Below are 19,833 nucleotides of genomic sequence, written 5' to 3'. Positions count from 1 at the left end.
ATGCAGTGGAGTCAACCATGCAGCAATAAAGACATCAAAAGCAAATAATGTGTCCAAAACATCAGAAACTTTGTTTGAACATTTTCTTTTTAATCTTTGAAACACAATATCATAAATGAGTCTTACATAACAATCAAGAATACTGCTGTTGGAAAAAAAAAACTACAGTAATAGAAAGATCAAAGCTTTATGTAGTGATGAACTAATGGTCAATTAAGCTGTCTTGCATTCTCACATAGAGAAAGTGATTTGCAATTATGACCCCCCAATTGCTACGAGGTGATCAAATAGTTAAGAAATCTACCAGATAAGTGTCAGCATTTCACGTAAGTCCTAATGGTTGACAGGGTAACTTTAATTATGCATGTTGTATGTTAGCAAGGAAGAATATGTTTAAATGGTTGCATTTTATTCAGTTTATCATTATGTGTTAAGAGTTGTGCACACTGGGTCGCCGTATTGAAAAATGAGTCAAAGCAGTCATAAAAAAACTGTAATACAGGCTTAAAATATTTATGTAATAATGTTTAAGGGATCTGCAAACTTTTGTGGGTTGCATTATATTGATTTTGGTTTTAGTACATATTTGTGTCCAATTGCTTTTAAACAAATAGTCAAGGAGAAAGATGTAAGTTAAATATACAGGAAGATTATACTTGTCTCCACACATTTTTTAATTCTGTCTGGAACCTCAGGAACAATATCTCAAGCTTGACCTCAGTCATAAATTTGAGCGTTGTATGGCAGTCAATAAAGCAATTTTCCTAATATTTCAAAGCATTTTCAAGCCCACCCTTAGTGACATTGCTCCCACTACATATTTATTATTATCACAGATCGATGTCAATCGTACATCACATGGGTTGTCGAATCAGCAGATTAAAATGGAAGCTGCATTTCTTTGAATTAATTCTCCAATAATATTTCCCATCACAGCCATTACAATACATCAAGCTATGAATCATCTGCTATGGAAAAGTGCGCTTGCTGAACATATGCTGCTGAGGCACCTGGTCACCAAGCACTTATGTAGCATAGCAACAACAATCATTTATTTTGCTTGAAGTGATAAGTGAATGTTCATAATTTTTACCATTAGACTCGACTTTAACAATTCCAATTCCTGTTTTAAAAAGCTCACTAAAACTACATTTTCAAATATAAAAGTAGCTACTGTATGCTATATTTTCTGTATCTTGATATTGCTTAACTGTGTTTTAAATGTTGATAAAAATGTGGTTGAATTGTATTTCTTTATTTCTCTCTCTTTATTTCTTGTATTTATAAAAACACAATATGCAGTGAAATAAACCAAGAGCACTAGTTTAATATTTTTAAATAAAAAGTGTCTTGTACAGGGTAGGATGACGAGGACATGGACCAGAAAACAGATTTAATGTTGTTTTACAAAAAAATGCTCCCAACTGAACTTTGGCATAATGATTTTGCTAATCCAGTTCAAGCCCAAGGTCTCTATACATTCACAGCAGGTGAGACTAGCATTCAATGATTGCTGGGAAAAAACTTTTTCTCAAAAATAAATGTACTGCTATGGAGAACATGCTCTTATGTAGTATCTGTGAAAGACCAAACAACCTTTTTAAAACTGCTGGTGATGCTGTTCCGAACAACTCAATTGGTGGTAGATTGAAACCAAGCACGGGATAACCCTTTAGGGTTTTCAGATAACTAATCGTTTCAAGATAGATACTGCAACACATTACGTCAGAGAGCTCTGTGGGTGTACTCCCTTTATTAAATATAGATGTTCACTCTATTGTACAAAATCAGATAATATGAAGATCAAAAAATGTTATAATTTTCTGGGATTAAGAAATGAATATGAATATACTTCCAATATGACATTGTCTCTAATTGTAATTGACTTTCTCACTGAACAGTGTTAACATTGATAACTACCTCCACCAATGACCATACTTCCCCATAATTTAAAAGGAGTTTAGTTCAAAACTCATGAACACAAAACAAACCTACAGACATAAAAAAAAACGATGTGCATAAAAAACATACACCGATTAAACCTCTTTGAGGTGCCTGATGGTTGTATTAAGAGCTGTAACTAGGTACCGCAAACAGACTGTACTAACACAACTGTTAAGATAAGGTTTAATTGTGGTTTGGCCCATTTTGTTTTCCAAAAATGTAGTACATTAAAATTGAGCTGGGTGATGTTATTCATAACATTGCGGTATGGTCAATATTAATTATTTTTATATGTGTGTGTTTGAATCCGATGAAAGGAATCACTGTATTCCATGTATAAATGCTACAGAATGTTAATATAAGAGAAGAGTTACACACTAAAAATGTAAACATTTGGGAATGTTTGTAAACAAATAGAAAATTCAAGGGTCAAACTGTTTTTACAAGACATCACGCATTCTAGAGTCCAACATTTGAGCTCTTATTAATTTTTTTTGTGATGTTTGAATTAGGTCATATACAGTAGCATAGACTGAGCTACATTTTCAAACATAGCTAAATACCAAGAACCATCTGCTTTGCTTCAATAAGTGGACAGCTTCCAACAGCAAATCAGCCCTTTGCCTTTTGGGAATGCCTGTACAATATGCAGATTCATTCATGAGCTATTTGTAATTCATGGGGGCACATCACCTACATTGAATTAACAACATAAGATAACACTCATGTTTGTACTAACCTACAGATATGCATATACAACTGATATAAATCTTTTTGCATATTATAAATCAGTGGTTTACAAGCCACGAATTGCAGTTCATGAAACAAATTGACCAACAGTGATCATGACCTTCTTACATTATTATAATTCAAATTGATAAAATCACTTGGGGGAATAAGCATTAGAAAATAAGGCTGTTGTTGTTATTTACAAGCAAAAAGGGACCTTATTCCTGTGGTAAAAATTGACACCGCTACATATTCAAATTTTGTGTAACTGAGAACTTGTTAGGTTATCGAGCTCAGAGGTGCATATATATATATATATATATATATATATATATATATATATATATATATATATATATATATATATATATATATAAAACTTAAGTTTTTAGTACTTGCATTCACTCTGGGGTGCAGTCCAATTAATCACTGGGATGCAGTTCTTCTCAGCTTCCATCTGAGGGATATTGGACTCCAGTGAAGTGGTGGCTACTCTAAGCACTGCATGCAGGTTATCAACTGTCAGCTTTGTTCTGAGGTGTGACTTGTTTAGCTTCATAAGGGAAAACACCTGTTCACAGATATAAGTGCTTCCAAACAAAGTCAGGCGTTTCAAGCTTCTCTGCTGAGATTACGAAACTGATTGTGGTCCAGTGATTGGTAGAATTCTAGAAGAGGCAGGCCCCTGTGTTTGCTCTGCAGTTCAATAGCTTCAAGCTGGATTTCATTAGGTACACTTTCTGCATCAACAGAGAAGGGATCCTCAAAAAGTTTAAAAGAAGCTCGCTCGCTCCTGAATTGCTCAAATCTGCTGGCAAACATCCCATGTAGTTATTTTTGAACACTTGCATGGCATTTCCAGTTGTATGTCTCGTCACGTGGAAAGGCTTGTTGACATGTTTCAAAGTGTGTCAGCTGCCCTTTCTTGAGCTGGTTTGTGAACAGCTTTAATTTCACTTCAAATGCACACACTGCCTCAAACAAATCGCAAATGAGATGCTGACTTCCTTGTAAGTTTAGGTTTAAATCATTTAAATGTCCTGTGATATCAGTCAAAAAAGCCAGATCAACAATCCAGTCATTTTCTTCCATGCCAAGACGTGTCTCTTCCCTTCTCTTGCAGAAAATGTTTTATTTTCTTTAACAGTGAAAAGAACCTCTTTAGGACGTTGCTAAGCCATCTTTCAGTGTGATAAATCAGGCAACCGCAAGTGGTGCTGATATTCCACAAAAAAGACTGAAATTCACAGTGATTCAAAGATTGTGAACGAATAAGGTTAACTGTCAATACAACAAAGTCCATAATTTCTTTAAACTTCAGGCATTTTGCTCACAAGGCCTCCTGGTGTATTATACAGTGATACTGCTTCGGCAGCACAGCTCAATCCCCGATGTGCTTCTTTAAACACCCTATAAAACCATTAGTCTTGCCAACCATGGCCAGAGCATTGTCGGTTGTCACCCCCACCAATTTATCCCACTGCAAATTGAAATCTTTAACAGCTTTCTTAAAAGCATTAAAGATGTCAGATCCAGTGGTTCTGTCTTGCAGAGAAACTAGAGGTGCCAGCTCCTGGTGTACTTCACATGTTTCTGTCACTCCATGAACAAAAATTAAAAGTTGGGCTGCATCAGTGGCATTGTTGCTTTCATCCAGAGCAGCACAGAAATACACAATATTTTTGCATTTGCTTTTTAGCTGATCATAGCTATTTCCAGACATGTCTGCTATGCGTCTCTGCAGTCATTCTGGAAAGATAAATGTTCTTAAAGGAATCTTTATTTTCTTTGCAATCAGCATCACATATTTGCATCAGGCAGCCTTTTACAAATTCCCCATCGGTAAGGGACGTGATGATTTTGCAATTAGCTAAGCGACGTTGAAACTTTTTATTGTAGCAGCTTCAGATTCCCTCTTTTTCTGTTCAAAAACACCTTGCTACCCCAATAGTTGTATTTTTACTTTTCTGTCCACGCTGGGTTAAATGTTCTGTGTTCAAGATATTTTTTTGTTTTTTTTCTTGTAAATAGCTTTGACAGAGACATGTTTTCAGAAGCTACAGAAGCAATTTTGTGAAAGTATACAAATATTTTACCCTAAAATAATCAACCATGAATGTGAACTGCTATCTTCTGTTTAGCATCCGCAGCATTAAGGAATATCCCCTAGAAAGTGTCCTCAGGGCATCAGATGATTCGAGCGCATTTGTAATTTACTCCCACCTTTCACTTCCAGAGCCAGGCAACTCTACGAAATCAAGCCACCCTGTCCATAACCCAACCCCAACCCTAACCTTAAGCAACCCCTGCCCTAAAACCTAACCTCAAATCCAATACTAACCCTAAACCTAACCATTAAGAATAATCTGATGCCCTCAGGGCACTTTCTAGGGGATATTCCTGTGTGCTGCTTTAGGCATCCAGCTGGCGCTTGTTTCCAAACCTTATATCATGCTTTCCAAGGTCTACCACACTGTATTACTATTGGCTAACATGACAGAATCCCACCCAAATGGGCTGGGCTTGGGCTCCTGAGTGGCGAATCCAGTAAAAGTGCTCTGCGTGAGTGCAGGATGCGCCCTATAGCCTGGATGTCGCCGGTTCGAGTCTGGGCTATTCCACAGCCAACTGTGCCTCTCCCGAATCAGCACAGGGGTGGTAGCGGTGAGCTGAGCCTAAATAATAATTGACCATTTCAAATTGGGAGAAAATAAAAAAATAATTGGCAACGACTAAATAAAAAAAAAATAAAAAAGAAATGTGCTGGGCTTGTGTATATTCCAAGCACTTCTAAATTTTAATCACCTCTGTCTGTCAAGTTATACTGTAATTATATTGGCTAACATGTTACAAGGCATTTAGAGGCTACTACCACTCATACTCACTGTTGGTAGAATGGGTGTGAGCCATGTGTGGGTTTTTTCTTTCGAACGCTACTTGTTTCCAGTGAGCGTTGGCTGATGTAAAGGCGCAGGCCGTTTTTCATTTATAATATAAAAGTCCTTATGGGCCATAGTAAAGCAGTCTATAGGCTGTGTCTGGCCTGCGGGCCGTATGTAGTGCACCCCTGCAATAGCTAATGCTAAATCAGATACAGACTGTATGTTTATAATGTTTGTATATTTCATCTGTCAAGCTGTACACACCTGTGTGTGATTTCAAAAATGAATTACAAGCTGCAAAACACAAGTGCCCTTACAGTGCCTAACCAAGAACCCAACAATTCACTTAACAGGGACATAACAAAAGCAACATTTCTATTTAATTGACAGGATGAAGATTAGCAATGTACAGCAAATGCTAAGTATGTGGTTCATTAAACCATCAGTACTGAAGTATTACACACATCCTGTCATTATAGTTATTTGCACAGCAAGCAGCGGAAATGCAAGCTTATTTACAGTTAGGAGTGAAAGGATGATTTTAACGTATTTGAATATGTGGTTGAAAACTGTTAATCACTTTTAGGTTAATTCATATTGTCTAGAAAATGGCCCCTAATTACTGTCAGATACAGCTAATCAGCTAAAAAAGTGTTTATGTAGATGAACTCTGAATCTCATCAAACCTATTTATTAGTTTATGAAAGAGCCAGCAAATATCAGAGGGGCTTATACATGTAATTAAATCAGAACCTTAAGTCAGTCAATAACATCTTTTTCTAACATCAATCTTACTTTCTCTCTTCCACGTGTGTAGGTGCTTCAAAAATGGAATGCGTTTTCCATAAACTGATGATCTGCAAGAAGATAGTCCTGGCAACGTCATCAAGCTAGCTGAGAATAAATTAGCTTGTTTCGATAGCCAAATTGAATTGGTAAAGGCCATTTTAAAGATATACCAGTGTTGATTTCTGAGTAACAGAAAAGGTACTTGGCAATAAACAAATTATAAACAAGCTAGTATTGGTTCTACCTTGTTATTTTTATTTTTTTTGTAATTTCCTTAAACATTTTTGTTTTTGTGTAGAGACTGTTACAGCATCTTGACCCAGGTACCACAATACATTTCTGGTACAGTTAAATAATCACACACTTTTTCACACATACTATTCCACAGCTGTCTATATAATTATGAGTGTTCTTTTTATTTTTATATGTTCAAGTTCAACATACAAGGCCAGACACATAAAACACAATACTACTGGATGTCACAAATAGCTCAAATACTCCCCTGTAACCAACACCATGTTTAAAAAGTTTTGACAGTGTCATGGGGGAATTTATTGGCAGTAACAAGAGCAAGTAACAGAGCACAATGCATACAGATTATTCTGTCTAACGTTTGAATTCATTTTAGGATCCTCTATCACTATTCTCAGTATTAATGGAAATGAAATAGGCCGGGGGCACAAAAGAGGATGCCTGGAAACCTACATTTTCTCTCCTTTGCAAACAGACCAAAAGCTATTGTATGGTAAGCCATTTTAATGTTCAATACTGGGAACTAGGAATACTGATGAATTGTTATTGAATATAATCATACTATCATCACATATTTATTTTTAAATAAATGCTTTATGATCTTTGACATTTCGTTTCTAATGAGCTTCTGATATATAAAAAATACAGTGTCCAGCTAAATGAAGGTACAAATAATGAGGCAGTCTGTGTCAGGGTGCCCCATCCCTGTGAGTATTTTGTGTTTTATGTTGTCTGTTATATGTATTATTGCAACGGTGCACAGAGAGTGGGTTATGTAGCACAAGTTATTTAAAATGTATATTTGTATTTAGGCACAGGGGGATTGCACAACCACTTCATGTGCAGATTAAAGTGGATATTTGTATGGGGGCATGGGGAGTGCACAATTCGTTCACGTGCAGACTGTGCTGAGAGTCAGTTGAATGATTGATTAGCAATTGAGTTTTGGTACAGCTACATAAAAGAGTGAATGTTTTTCACTCACACAGGGTTAGATGTTTGGTGAGGAGAGAATGGGAGAGAACGTAGGGAGTAAACTTTAAAACTGAAAGTAAACAATTGCTACTCATGCTGGCTTTAAACCAGTAAGATGCTTGTTTGATTTAGCATTCACTTTGTCGTTTGGTTTGGCCACCGTGCCGTTTTGTTTGTTCAGTGTTTTGTTTTCTGTTTAAAATTTTACAATAAACTGGTGCAAGCAGTGCTTTCTTTATCTCAGCACTGTTGTCTGTGTCTACTGTCTTCCTGGTCTGATGTCAACACCAGCCAGCCTGTTCACACAGTCCAACTAATGTCCCCCAACATTAGAATTTTTACAGCAGACCCCTATGCATCCCTCCATTCACTACCCCTGCAAAGCAGACTAGCTACAGATCTACTATATTAACCCTTTTAGGGTTGATTTTTCCATTCCTTTTCCTTATAAGTGTCAAAATGCCAATGCATTTTGTTTATATTCTCCTACCCATTTGATGTTATAAGAGGGTGAGTTCTGGTGTGCTGCAGTGTGGTAAAATATGTTTTGAAAGAGACATATCTGCATATAGTAAGGCAATGTTTGACTGCTATGTTGTATACATTTAATAAGAGAAACATAATTTATAAAATTGTGGCTACTGGGTGACATACATCTCTGTGGACGATTGTGATCATAAAAGCTATTTCAAATGTCCTAAAGACCGCTCTGGGTAAACACAGTACTTTTCATTCTTAACAAGTTCAGAGGATCTAATGTGGTACAAACTCTATGAAAAACACATGTTAAAAACACAGAAGAGAATCTCAAGAAGTTCCACACTATAACACTTTGAAAAACCTTCTAAAGATTTTGCTATAAAACTCACGATTACTTGTTTGTATGTAAAAACATTGTAATTCGCTTTTTGCAGACTGATTTATTGAGCTTCTAAAGTTATTTAGTGTCTATCACCACCAAGCCTTGACCATTTGCAATCATTTAAATATAACACCATAAATAAGCTAAGCATATCATACTTTTTTTTTTTTTTTTTTATCTGTTCAATAGCACAATCTGGAGACTAGATAATAGTCATCATAAATCATATGTTGTTGGTTAATAAGCTTTTAGTTTGATGCACAAGAAACAACACGGTATTTAAGGTGATGCAATGATCTTCCCTTCACTTGCCACTGCTTTGCTTAGTTTCTCAAGACTCCACTGCAGGCATGTACTGTCCCATGCCTCCAACAGCAGTTCCCTGATACAATATGCCTGGACCAAAGTAGACAGTTGCTGACTTTTACCTCAGCCAGGTGGGTAACAGGAGATTTAATTGATTCAATTAACAATTAACATAGTTGAAACCATGAACCTGATCTGGAATAGCCAGAGCTGGCCATCCCTGATACAGCAGCATATTTTGCTTTGTATAATCATTTCTACTCTAGTAATAACTTGGTAATATCAATTTTGCTGCTAGATATATAATAGATGGGCTTCAGGGAGCTATAGGAAAATAATTTCTTCCAGGGTTTCTGCGACGTCATAATTTACAAGACTGAAGGCAGGGGCACTGGCTTTGCAGCAAGGCTTCCATCATATAGGGGGGTTACAATTTTGTTCAATGGCTTTCAGCACCCCCACTTTAAAATTTGTTCCAGTGCCACTGACCGAAGGTCGAGTAATTTATAAACTGTCACAGAGACCCGAGACGGAATTGTTTTCCTGTAACTCACTGAAGAGGCCCATCTACTATTTTTTGTAATAGATGGATGCACTTGTGCTGCTAATATTAAAGAAGCATGAGGTTCAGCAGTACAGTTCTTTTTTTTTCTTTTTTTAAAGTGTTTTTCAGTGTTGTACGGACGTTCTATGTCATTATCAATTTAGTTTCTCTGAGATACAAATGTACCAGCTTCACTTTTTTTTTTTTTTTAACATATTCTCATTTTGTTGATTATTGATGAACATTTCTGTACTATGGGTATGATTGAAAACAAGACATTTTGTGTTTGAATTGAAAGTGATGGTCTCGAGGAGTCGAATGGGTCATATATATATATATATAGTACTTTGCAAAAGTTTTAGGCAGGTGTGAAAAAATGCTGTAAAGAATGCTTTCAAAAATAGACATGTTAATAGTTTATATTTATCAATTAACAAAATGCAAAGTGAGTGAAGAAGAAAAATCTACATCAAATCAATATTTGTGTGTAACCACCATTTGCCTTCAAAACAGCATCAATTCTTCTAGGTACACTTGCACACAGTTTTTGAAGGAATTAGGCAGGTAGGTTGGCCCAAAAATCTTGGAGAACTAACCACAGTTTGTCTGTGGATTTAGGCAGCCTCAGTTCCTTCTCTCTCTTCATGTAATCCCAGACAGACTTGATGATGTTGAGATGAGGGCTCTGTGGGGGCCATACCATCACTTCCAGGACTCCTTGTTCTTCTTTATGCTGAAGATAGTTCTTAATGACTTTCGCTGTATGTTTGGGGTTATTGTCATGCTGCAGAATAAATTTAGGGCCAATCAAATGCCTCCCTGATGGTATTGCATGATGGATAAGTATCTGCCTGTACTTCTCAGCATTGAGGAGACCATTAATTCTGACCAAATCCCCAACTCCATCTGCAGAAACGCAGCCCCAAACTTGCAAGGAACCTCCACCATGCTTCACTGTTGCCTGCAGACACTCATTCATGTACCACTCTCCAGCCCTTCGGCGAACAAACTGCCTTCTGCTACAGCCAAATATTTCAAATTTTGACTCATCAGTCCAGAGCACCTGCTGCCATTTTTCTGCACCCCAGTTCTTGTGTTTTCATGCACAGTTGAGTCGCTTGGCCTTGTTTCTACGTCAGAGGTATGGCTTTTTGGCCACAAGTCTTCCATGAAGGCCACTTCTGACCAGACTTCTCCGGACAGTAGATGGGTGTACTAGGGTCCCACTGTTTTCTGCCAATTCCGAGCTGATGGCATTGCTGGATATCTTCTGATTGCGAAGGGAAGTAATCATGATGTGTCTTTCATCTGCTGCAGTAAGTTTCCTTGGCCGACCACTGCGTCTACGGTCCTCAACATTGCTCGTTTATTTGAGCTTCTTCAAAAGAGCTTGGACAGCACATCTGGAAACCTCTGTCTGCCTTGAAATTTCTGCCTGGGAGAGACCTTTCTAATGCAGTATAACTACCTTGTGTCTTGTTGCTGTGCTCAGTCTTGCCATGGTGTATGACTTTTGACAGTAAACTGTCTTCAGCAACCTCACCTTGTTAGCTGAGTTTGGCTGTTCCTCACCCAGTTTTATTCCACCTACACAGCTGTTTCTGTTTCAGTTAATGATTGTGTTTCAACCTATATATTGAATTGATGATCATTAGCACCTGTTTGGTATAATTGTTTAGTCATACACCTGACTATATGCCTACAAAATCCCTGACTTTGTGCAAGTGTACATAGAAGAATTGATGCTGTTTTGAAGGCAAAGGGTAGTCACACCAATTATGGATTTGATTTAGATTTTTCTTCTGTTCACTCACTTTGCATTTAGTTAATTGATAAATATAATCTATTAACATATCTATTTTTGAAAGCATTCTTACTTGACAGAGGCATATTTTCCTGTATTGTACATCAATAACTGAATGCATTTTTCTAGTGTGGTTTCATACATGTGAAAGTGTACTTTGTTTGTTTAATATGTTGTATATTTTATGTATGGTAGTTTTATTTTCATAAAATATAATAAGAAAACTGAAAAAAAGATACTGTGCATCTGTACAGAAACTCAAATCTTCAAATGCTCATTGTTCCTCATGTACTGCATGAATCATTAAGGAATGCTTAATGCATTTTGAACAAAGTCAGTTTTGATCATCGACATATATTTAGATTTTTACTGACACAATCCTCTCTTTTTTTGTTTTAAACACTTCTAAAATGAATCAGTTGAGATTGACAGAGGAATTAAATACACCTAACAAAAGCTTTATTCAAATATGTTTTTAAATAAAAGGCATCAAATACTTGATTAGACAAGCTGAATTAATGACACGTTCTTCATATGTTGATTTACCTATCTGAATATCTGACTATGATTAAAAAATAATCATTATATGCAGTATTTCCAAAATGATTTTCCTCATATGCTGGAAGATTGTCAAAAAAGTTTCCCCCCTTGCAGTTATAACAGTTTAGGCTGCTTTTATCTAAGAGAAAGTTGATTTTTGCTAAACATTGTATTCTAATTGCGCTATGATGTATCCTGTTAATGTATTTGCATCAGTACAACTATTATAAAGACATTAGAAAAACAATTCTATTCCCACTGGCTCACCAGTGAGTAATTTGCAATATGACACATTCATCTGTCTAATGTTCCACATAGATTCCAATCAGCTGGTTCTACTTATGGGGTAGGAGAGGGGTTTATGAAAAAAAAAAGCAGAATATATATATGTCTCTGTCAAATACTATTGAACAATTTTACACAGCTGTGACACCGGCTTCAGAAACATCTGCTGTTGGGACTGTGGGCAACCCACAGCAGTGTCCACTGATAAATAATACTGGCTGTCTGCAGTTGGTTAAGGTTAGAGGGGAACATCATTTGCAAACAGGCTCCAATATGCACTGAAATGAGGTTAAGAGTGCAAACTATCATTTGCAAGCAGTCATTAGTGTACACAATTTAGAAATATTTAGAAAAGGAGATAGCTTTCTACTTCTAAAAAACATATCGTCTTGTCCATCTTAAGCTGTATTTGAAGGTTTAATAGTATTGTCGGACAAATCTATATATTGGTGTATTGAGTTTAATAAACACATTGTACTTAAGGCTGCTGTTACACCACTATTGTCAGTTTTATATAAAATGGAGATGTACCACTGTGAGCAAAATAATGTGTATTCTATACTAGGAACAGATGCAGGGCTGTGGTTGGTAGATGTGATTTTATACAGCTACAACCTTATATGCAATATCTATAGTTGTGCTATTTTTTTAAATCCATCGTCTCCATCATGTTATTACAGTAAATATGAATATTACATTTCACAAAACATGATTTTGATGTGGCAGATTGTTAAAAGTTTTTTTTTGTTTTTGTTTTTTTTTAGCAGAGAGATACAGTATAATGGTTGTTAACAGGTAGGTACACTTTTCTTGCTAATAACATTTTTCAATATTTTTACACAGTATGGAATATTTGTAAAGCTACATATGGCATTTAGAGCCCATTCCTATATAGTGAAAGCACAAAAAATATTTTAGATACAGAGTCAATAGCCCAATGTGAATACTTGCTGTCTCAAAAGATTTAAGTTAGGAAAATGGTTCTTTGTCAATCTGTCATTTCATGAGTCAGATGACTACAGATTGAAAAGTATTTTACAACATGCTTCTAACCCATTTTATAACACATTAAACCAGCAATTAAAAAGTAAAATTTTAAGCAAGCAATTCATTGAAGGTGAATTGGGAGGAGAAGCTCTCAAGGCATGTTTATTGGGAGAATGTGACCTACGTAAAACAATGCAGGAGCTCTACTGCAGCCTTGCACAAACTGTACCCCCAGGAGGGGTCCTCCTCAAAACTAACGACCTGTACCGCCCCACTTGGACGTGACCATACCTGGCTCCCCAAATTATCTCTTGGGATCTCTTGGGATCTATCACAGTCCGTCCCGCCCCCCCCCCCCCCCCCCACCCGTCTCCTGTAAATGACACTGCAGCCTGATTGTGAAAAACTGCATCAATAAGGAATGACACTGTTCCACTACACTGGCCACCAAAGGCATGACAATTGTGCATTGGGCTCCAGTCAGAAACCTTGAATAGTCACATTACCGTCTTAAAAGAATCTGTAACCTGGTTGCGTTAATGTAATACTCAGATATGACTAAAGTGAATACAGTAGAAAGTTCAAGTCTTCAACTCCACATGCACTGATTCATCCTAAGACTTAACATTTGTACATTTATGGTCCCATCAAGATGATCCATGCACTAATAAAGTCAAGCTTTTTTTTAATACTGTGGTGTCATCAGTTGCATAATGCTACAATTCTACATTACTTAAAATGATCCATGATGCATAAATGACTGTGCATGGTTCAGGTTGATTGAGCTTTCTCTCTACATACTGCACATTCAGCATTCGGTTTGTTGTGTGTGTGTTGATTGATGCCTTTGAGATATCATACATTCAAATACACAGATCTATCTGAAATATGGGTTTTCTGGGATATTTTTTAAATTCTTAGTATCAGTTTTAGAAATAAATGCTCCAAATATTCGGCCATGATAATGTACATTTGAAAAGGATACATGGTTGTTTCTACTTATTTTACAAACAGCTAACTAACAAACAAACAAACTGTATCAAATATACACCAGCTTTACTTTTTGTTCTACTCCTTTTGATTTTTTTTGTTTTTGTACAGGTATCCTGGTATTACAACATACAATTTCAATTTTAAAAACATTAAAACATGATATTAAAGCATAAAAAAAAAAAAAAAAAAAAAATCTATTTTTTCTAGTTGAAAAACAAAAAAAAGCAAACACATGTGCAACACCCATATTTAATATTAGGGTTTCCGAATATTATTACATTTGGTTCAGGAATTGATACCAATGAAAACCATGTTCATTTCTGAACAGTTTTAACAGAATGGTGAGCAGCCAGATAAACCAAGTCAATCTATCATATGAAACATCTAAGATAACTGTAATGTGTATGTAAGTTGATAAACAACATCACCATATTCCAAAATAATTAGTAAGGTTTGAACTACCAGTGGAAGAAAGTGCTTTGATCTATAATGTGTACCTAATTCCATGTGTATTTTTTTTTAATTATTACTGCTTGTCAACACCTCAAGGGACAGAAATTGGATTTTAGTCAGAACTGAAGAGGAGAGAAGGGGTGTTGATAACAAGAATTACATTACTAATGCGATCTGAAATTACTTTGTGTAAAAAAATTGAGTATGAGGGCGTGGGACTGCTTTTAACATTTCAAATATTCCTATTTCTTATAATATAAAAATAAAAAAACAACCAGTTTTATTTCTGAGCCGGTTATTAGTTTTATGTCTTCGCAATTACAGAACTATATATATATATATATATATATATATATATATATATATATATATATATATATATATATATTAAAATGTTCCATTAATTTTCTTTTGATTACACACATCAGTTGTTTTTTAATCTACAGTTCACACACACGCAAACACATATATACACTGTTGTGCAAAAGTCTTAGACATGTTACATTTTTCCTCTCTGATGCATTATGAATATCAACAATTTAGTCAAAGCCTCCACTAGTGTTTTCTACTATGATGACAACCTTGACTTGCATAAAGAAGGAAAAACATTCAGTGAAATATTTATTTCTACAAAAGAAAAAAGATAATCATTGAAATGACAACAGAACCCGCAGAAGGCACAGGTGCCGTTGTCCATCAAATCAACAGTACAAAGGTCACTCTTGAAATCAGGACTTAAAGGATGTGTTGCAGTAAGAGTACCTCTGTTAAGAAAGGGGAACAAGACTAAAAGGCTAAAATATGCACAAGAACACAGAAATTGGACAATGGTCAAAGGTGCTTTGGGTTGTTGATGGATGGACAACGACACCTGTGCCTTCTGCCAGTTCTGTTGTCAATTCAACATTTGTCTTCTTTCTATTCCTTAAGGATATTATCTTCAAGTATTGCTCATCCTTGTTAGACAGCTTTTTGCGTCTTCCAGTCCTTTACAGATGATTTTTCTCTGTACTTGTCTTGGCAACCACACCTTGAAAATCACATGAAGCAAGCTATTTCACTCAATGTTTTTCCTTCTTTATGCAAGTCAAGGTTGTTATAATAGTAGAAAACACCAGTAGAGGCTTTGAGTAAATTGTTGATGCTCATAATGCATCAGAGTAGAAAAATGCAACATGTCTAAGACTTTTGCACACAGCAGTATATGTGTGTATATATATATATATATATATATATATATATATATATATATATATATATATATATACACACACACACACACACGCACACACACACTAATTTGCTATAATGAACCCTTCTTATAAGTATAACACCTATTTTTAACGATCTCAAAAGCAAGAACCAATTTTTTCAATGCAAATTAGCCCTATTAGAACGTTCACGTCCAGGATTGACCCAGATACAACGATCTCAGTACTGACTGATACTGAACTTTTTCCAGTGACAAGTGTGTTATTCTCTCAGTGAAAACAAAGACCATGGTTGACTAATTCAAAGATAACGCTAGTTCAAAGATGACCTATTGTAGTACGACTCATGCATGACGAATGCAATCGTTGCCTGTCTTATCTTCACACAAACTGCAACCAGGCAACGAGCATGAGGAGCAATCTATGCTTGATAGTCTTTTCAAGAGAAAGGACATGTAATTACTGTATTCAGCATGTAAATGTACATTATTTCCTTTTTCATTTTGTTACTACTTTCTTTTAAATGTACCACAGGAGGAATTAGTGTTGATGTAATTTGTAAGTGGAATCGGGTTTGTTTTGTGTGCTTTTTGGAGTTGTTATGTTTGTTTAAATGATTGTTTACAGGTAGTCGCTCGATTGAGACTTGCTGCCTGCCTGTCTTATATATTTCCTCTGTGTGTTACCATCTTTGGCAGTGTCACATGACCCATTTGTTTACTTTCTGTTTTGTGTTTAGTAAATCCTGAGCGTCTGTGCTGGCGTTTCAACTCCAACTCCTCTGTCTCGCAATGCGGTTACCCACACATGTGACACGAGAACCTTGTCACAATACTGTTTAAATGTTGATCAATGTGAAGGAATCTTCATAAATGTACTATATATTGATGTTCAATTCAAATTTGCTGTTTTATCATTATTCTGTTACACCCTGATATAACGAACATTTCTCCACGTCCCATGTGGGTTCGTTATAGTGAAGTATATATATATATATATATATATATATATATATATATATATATATATATATATATATATATATACATACACACACACACACACACACACACACACTCACATTTCAAGAGCTACTGTGTATGCTTATGAAACTACATTCAGTACTATTGCTAGCAGATGAAGCCAGTATTTATCTTCCCTCACTTGATGTTCCACTAAACCAACAACAAAAAGAGGGTCATCATGTCTGAATTTCCTAATCTGTATTGGCTTCTTGGTATACCTCACCTGATTCTTGAGGTCCAGCTTTGGGCAGGGTCGGCCTCCATTAAAAGGCTTCTCACGCAGCCACTTGGACCTGACCTTTATCCCACTCCCACATGGGGAACTGCATGTAGACCAGCTTGACCATTCACTCAGCTTGCAGTCAAATGGACAGGGAATTGCACAGCTCTCCTCGATGTAACCTGGAAATAAATAAGTATGTCCAAGTTTAGAACACAGATTGAAAAACAAACCCAAATGAGTGGGTAGAGACTCAAGTCAGGCTCTGTTTGGCCTTTCATGTAATTGATTTGTTTTGTTATTATTATTGTTATTAGGTGCAAGTACAGTAGACCTATCTCAGCAATACAAAGTCATCTGGAGATGTTCAAATGATTGTGGTTTCCTGATTTGTGGTTGCTCTGGGTTAGACACAAATGGGGCAGTATAAATGCATAAGCATGAAATGAAGAGAAATATAAGAAACAGGCTGCAGAGAACAACTGCATGTGTGCATGACTGAAGTATAGATGATTGTGTAGTTACACTGATACCAGAGAAGGATGCATACATGTTGAGTGATACTGTATCATGACAACAAACATGCTGTAAGCTGTGCAATCCTACAAGATGACCTTACCTGAACTGCTACAAAGAGATGGGTCAACAAGTCTGCCATCCTTGTCTGAGCATGTAATGGCCCTGTAGCGCACACCCTGCCCACACTCATTACTATCTCCCTGGACTCTCATTCCCAGCTGTCGTTCCACTCTGCCTTCAGGAAGAATACAGTCAGACCAGTTCCCATAAGGCTGAGACACATATTCATCACAAGGACAGGGCTCCATCTCAACTTGTGGATAGAGTTTGGTGTTCTGGCATTTTTCTCTTTTTTTACTTCTCCCTTTAAAAATAAAAAAAAGAAAAATGATATGTTCATTCTAACCTTTCACAATCTTATAATAGCACTGAATGGTATGATTCTACAGATAGTGTCCCACCAGGATACTGTAGCAGCTGCAATATTATCTTATCCGTAAGCCTAAGATAAGACAGCAGTACACAAATAATTGGTTTATTGTATGTGTTTCTCTATCTAGCAAAACAGTAAACTGCAAGTTGTGCATACACGGTTATTTTGCGACTTCATGAACTCTTACAAGTTCTTCTCTTAAATAGACGTCCTTATGCAATGTATTACAACTTCCCATTAAAAGTTGCAATTTTTAAAAGGTTGGTGGATGAGTGCCAGCATTTGGTCAAACTGTTAGAAAACTCACAATGTAATATGTATGTATTTATTTATTTATTTTAAATCTTGGTTTAAATTTGAATTGTCTCCATACAACTCCAAATGAAGAAAAACTGACAAAAAAAAAAGCAAACACTTAATTTCAGACACAGCTGGGGTATTTATCTAACAGTTCTGATGAGTTTCATATAATATATTCTGATGAGTTTAAGTATTTGAATTAAAAAAAAAACTACTTGTTTTCAAACTCCTTGAATGAATTCAAAGAATATTCAAGCCTCTTCCCCATCAAAGTAAAAAGAAAGTCGTGGCCGTGACCTTATCACATGATAAAGAGCCTCCACAGCATGCATATTGTTCATAGCATGTGGACATTTATAAAATGGCCATTTTAAAAGTCCATGGCAAGCACAACAACACTATTGAAGTGAATGTGTGCTGTTGTACTGAGACAACCCATCTCTGAGGTGCTTGGCTCCTCATTGTGCTGTTAGTATGAGGCGTGGGCTGTAAGCCTAGACACGCAAAGTATCAATTGGGAGTCAATACCTGCAACTGTATTATCAATGGTGCTGCTGGCAAATTGTTTCACTGAACTTTTGTAATTAAGTTCATGTTTTTTTATTTGTGTTTGTTTTGCTTTTAACAACAGTGGTGGCATTGTGAATGGTTTGGGCTTGCAAGCAGCTCAATTAGTTCAAAACGATACAGTACCCTAGGTCTTAACCATGGACCAGATTTTATTTTATTAGATTTTTTTCATTTTTAGTTTTGCTTTACTTCAACTGACCCATCATGAATATTCTATACTGAGCATCAAAAGAAACTTAGCATTATTATAACACATTTATTTTTGAAAATACATGATTAAATGTTTTTGGTTTCTTTTAAATCACTCGAAGCATAAGCACTTAATCATCTAATTAGTGAGACAGTTGGTTGGACACTGGATATGGAGTGATTTCAGCTGTTGAATTGCAAGCTTGAATAAAAGCAACATAGAAAATCACAGAAAAAGAAACACTGATATGCCATGCCTGTCAAGAGAGCAGCGCCTTCATGCAATCAACATGTTGGAGACTGTAATAGGGCAGCGTACTGTGGCTCACTGTCTTGGTTGTTCACAGCAAGCAATTTCAAACCTGGTTCGATGGTATAACCAGACACACCCTGTCAATGACAGGACACAAACTGGGAGATGTGTGGCTTCTAGGGCTTAGAGACCACTGAACAGGCTGAACAGGCAGTACTGCTTGAATTGCTTTCAACGGTGGCCACACACGCTACTAGTCTGTGACTTTCACAGTATACACTGTCGCCCCATAACTTTAGACAGTAAAATGTAAATTGTTAATCAGCACAATAAAAAGTCACTGCACCTGCTCTAAAACTAGAGTTTGTTATTTTTCGAGTATATTTAGTGAATGTTATCCAAACATAAATGATAAGTTTCTTTGGATGCTCAAATATAAGTGATAACTTTATTTCGATGCTCAAATGTAAGTGATACGTTTCTTTTGAGGCTCAGTATACAATACTGTAACATAAAAGATGACAGAGCAGTTACTGGCAGCACTTCCACAAATAACTCCTGACTCTGCAGGCTATTTTTTTTCTCTTCAGCTTGGCCCATGCTGGGGAGGCCAACCAAATCCAATTACTCTAATGATCTGAAAAATGAATATATTTCACACTGCAAAGATCACTGTTTGTGAGGCAATTACCCTCTTCTTTCCAGACTTCAGTTAACGACACTTTACCAATTAGTGAGTTAAATTATTTATTCAGTATTTAAAAATAA

General features: G+C 36.2%; 1 protein-coding gene across 1 annotated transcript in view; it reads right to left on the bottom strand.

The window, feature by feature from the left end:
- LOC121321957 (thrombospondin type-1 domain-containing protein 7B-like) overlaps positions 1 to 19,833 on the bottom strand; it is a 126,355-nt gene that overhangs the window by 16,374 nt on the left and 90,148 nt on the right. Inside the window, exons 15-16 of the mRNA XM_041261345.1 lie at positions 17,421 to 17,684; positions 16,805 to 16,983 (exon numbers count right to left, since the gene is read on the bottom strand). Of these exons, the coding sequence (XP_041117279.1) occupies positions 16,805 to 16,983; positions 17,421 to 17,684 (443 nt within the window). The remainder of the gene's footprint in view (positions 1 to 16,804; positions 16,984 to 17,420; positions 17,685 to 19,833) is intronic.

The sequence above is a fragment of the Polyodon spathula genome, chromosome 10, assembly GCF_017654505.1.
Source record: "Polyodon spathula isolate WHYD16114869_AA chromosome 10, ASM1765450v1, whole genome shotgun sequence".
Classification (NCBI taxonomy): domain Eukaryota; kingdom Metazoa; phylum Chordata; class Actinopteri; order Acipenseriformes; family Polyodontidae; genus Polyodon; species Polyodon spathula.
This window is presented reverse-complemented; position numbering and strand designations above follow the sequence as displayed.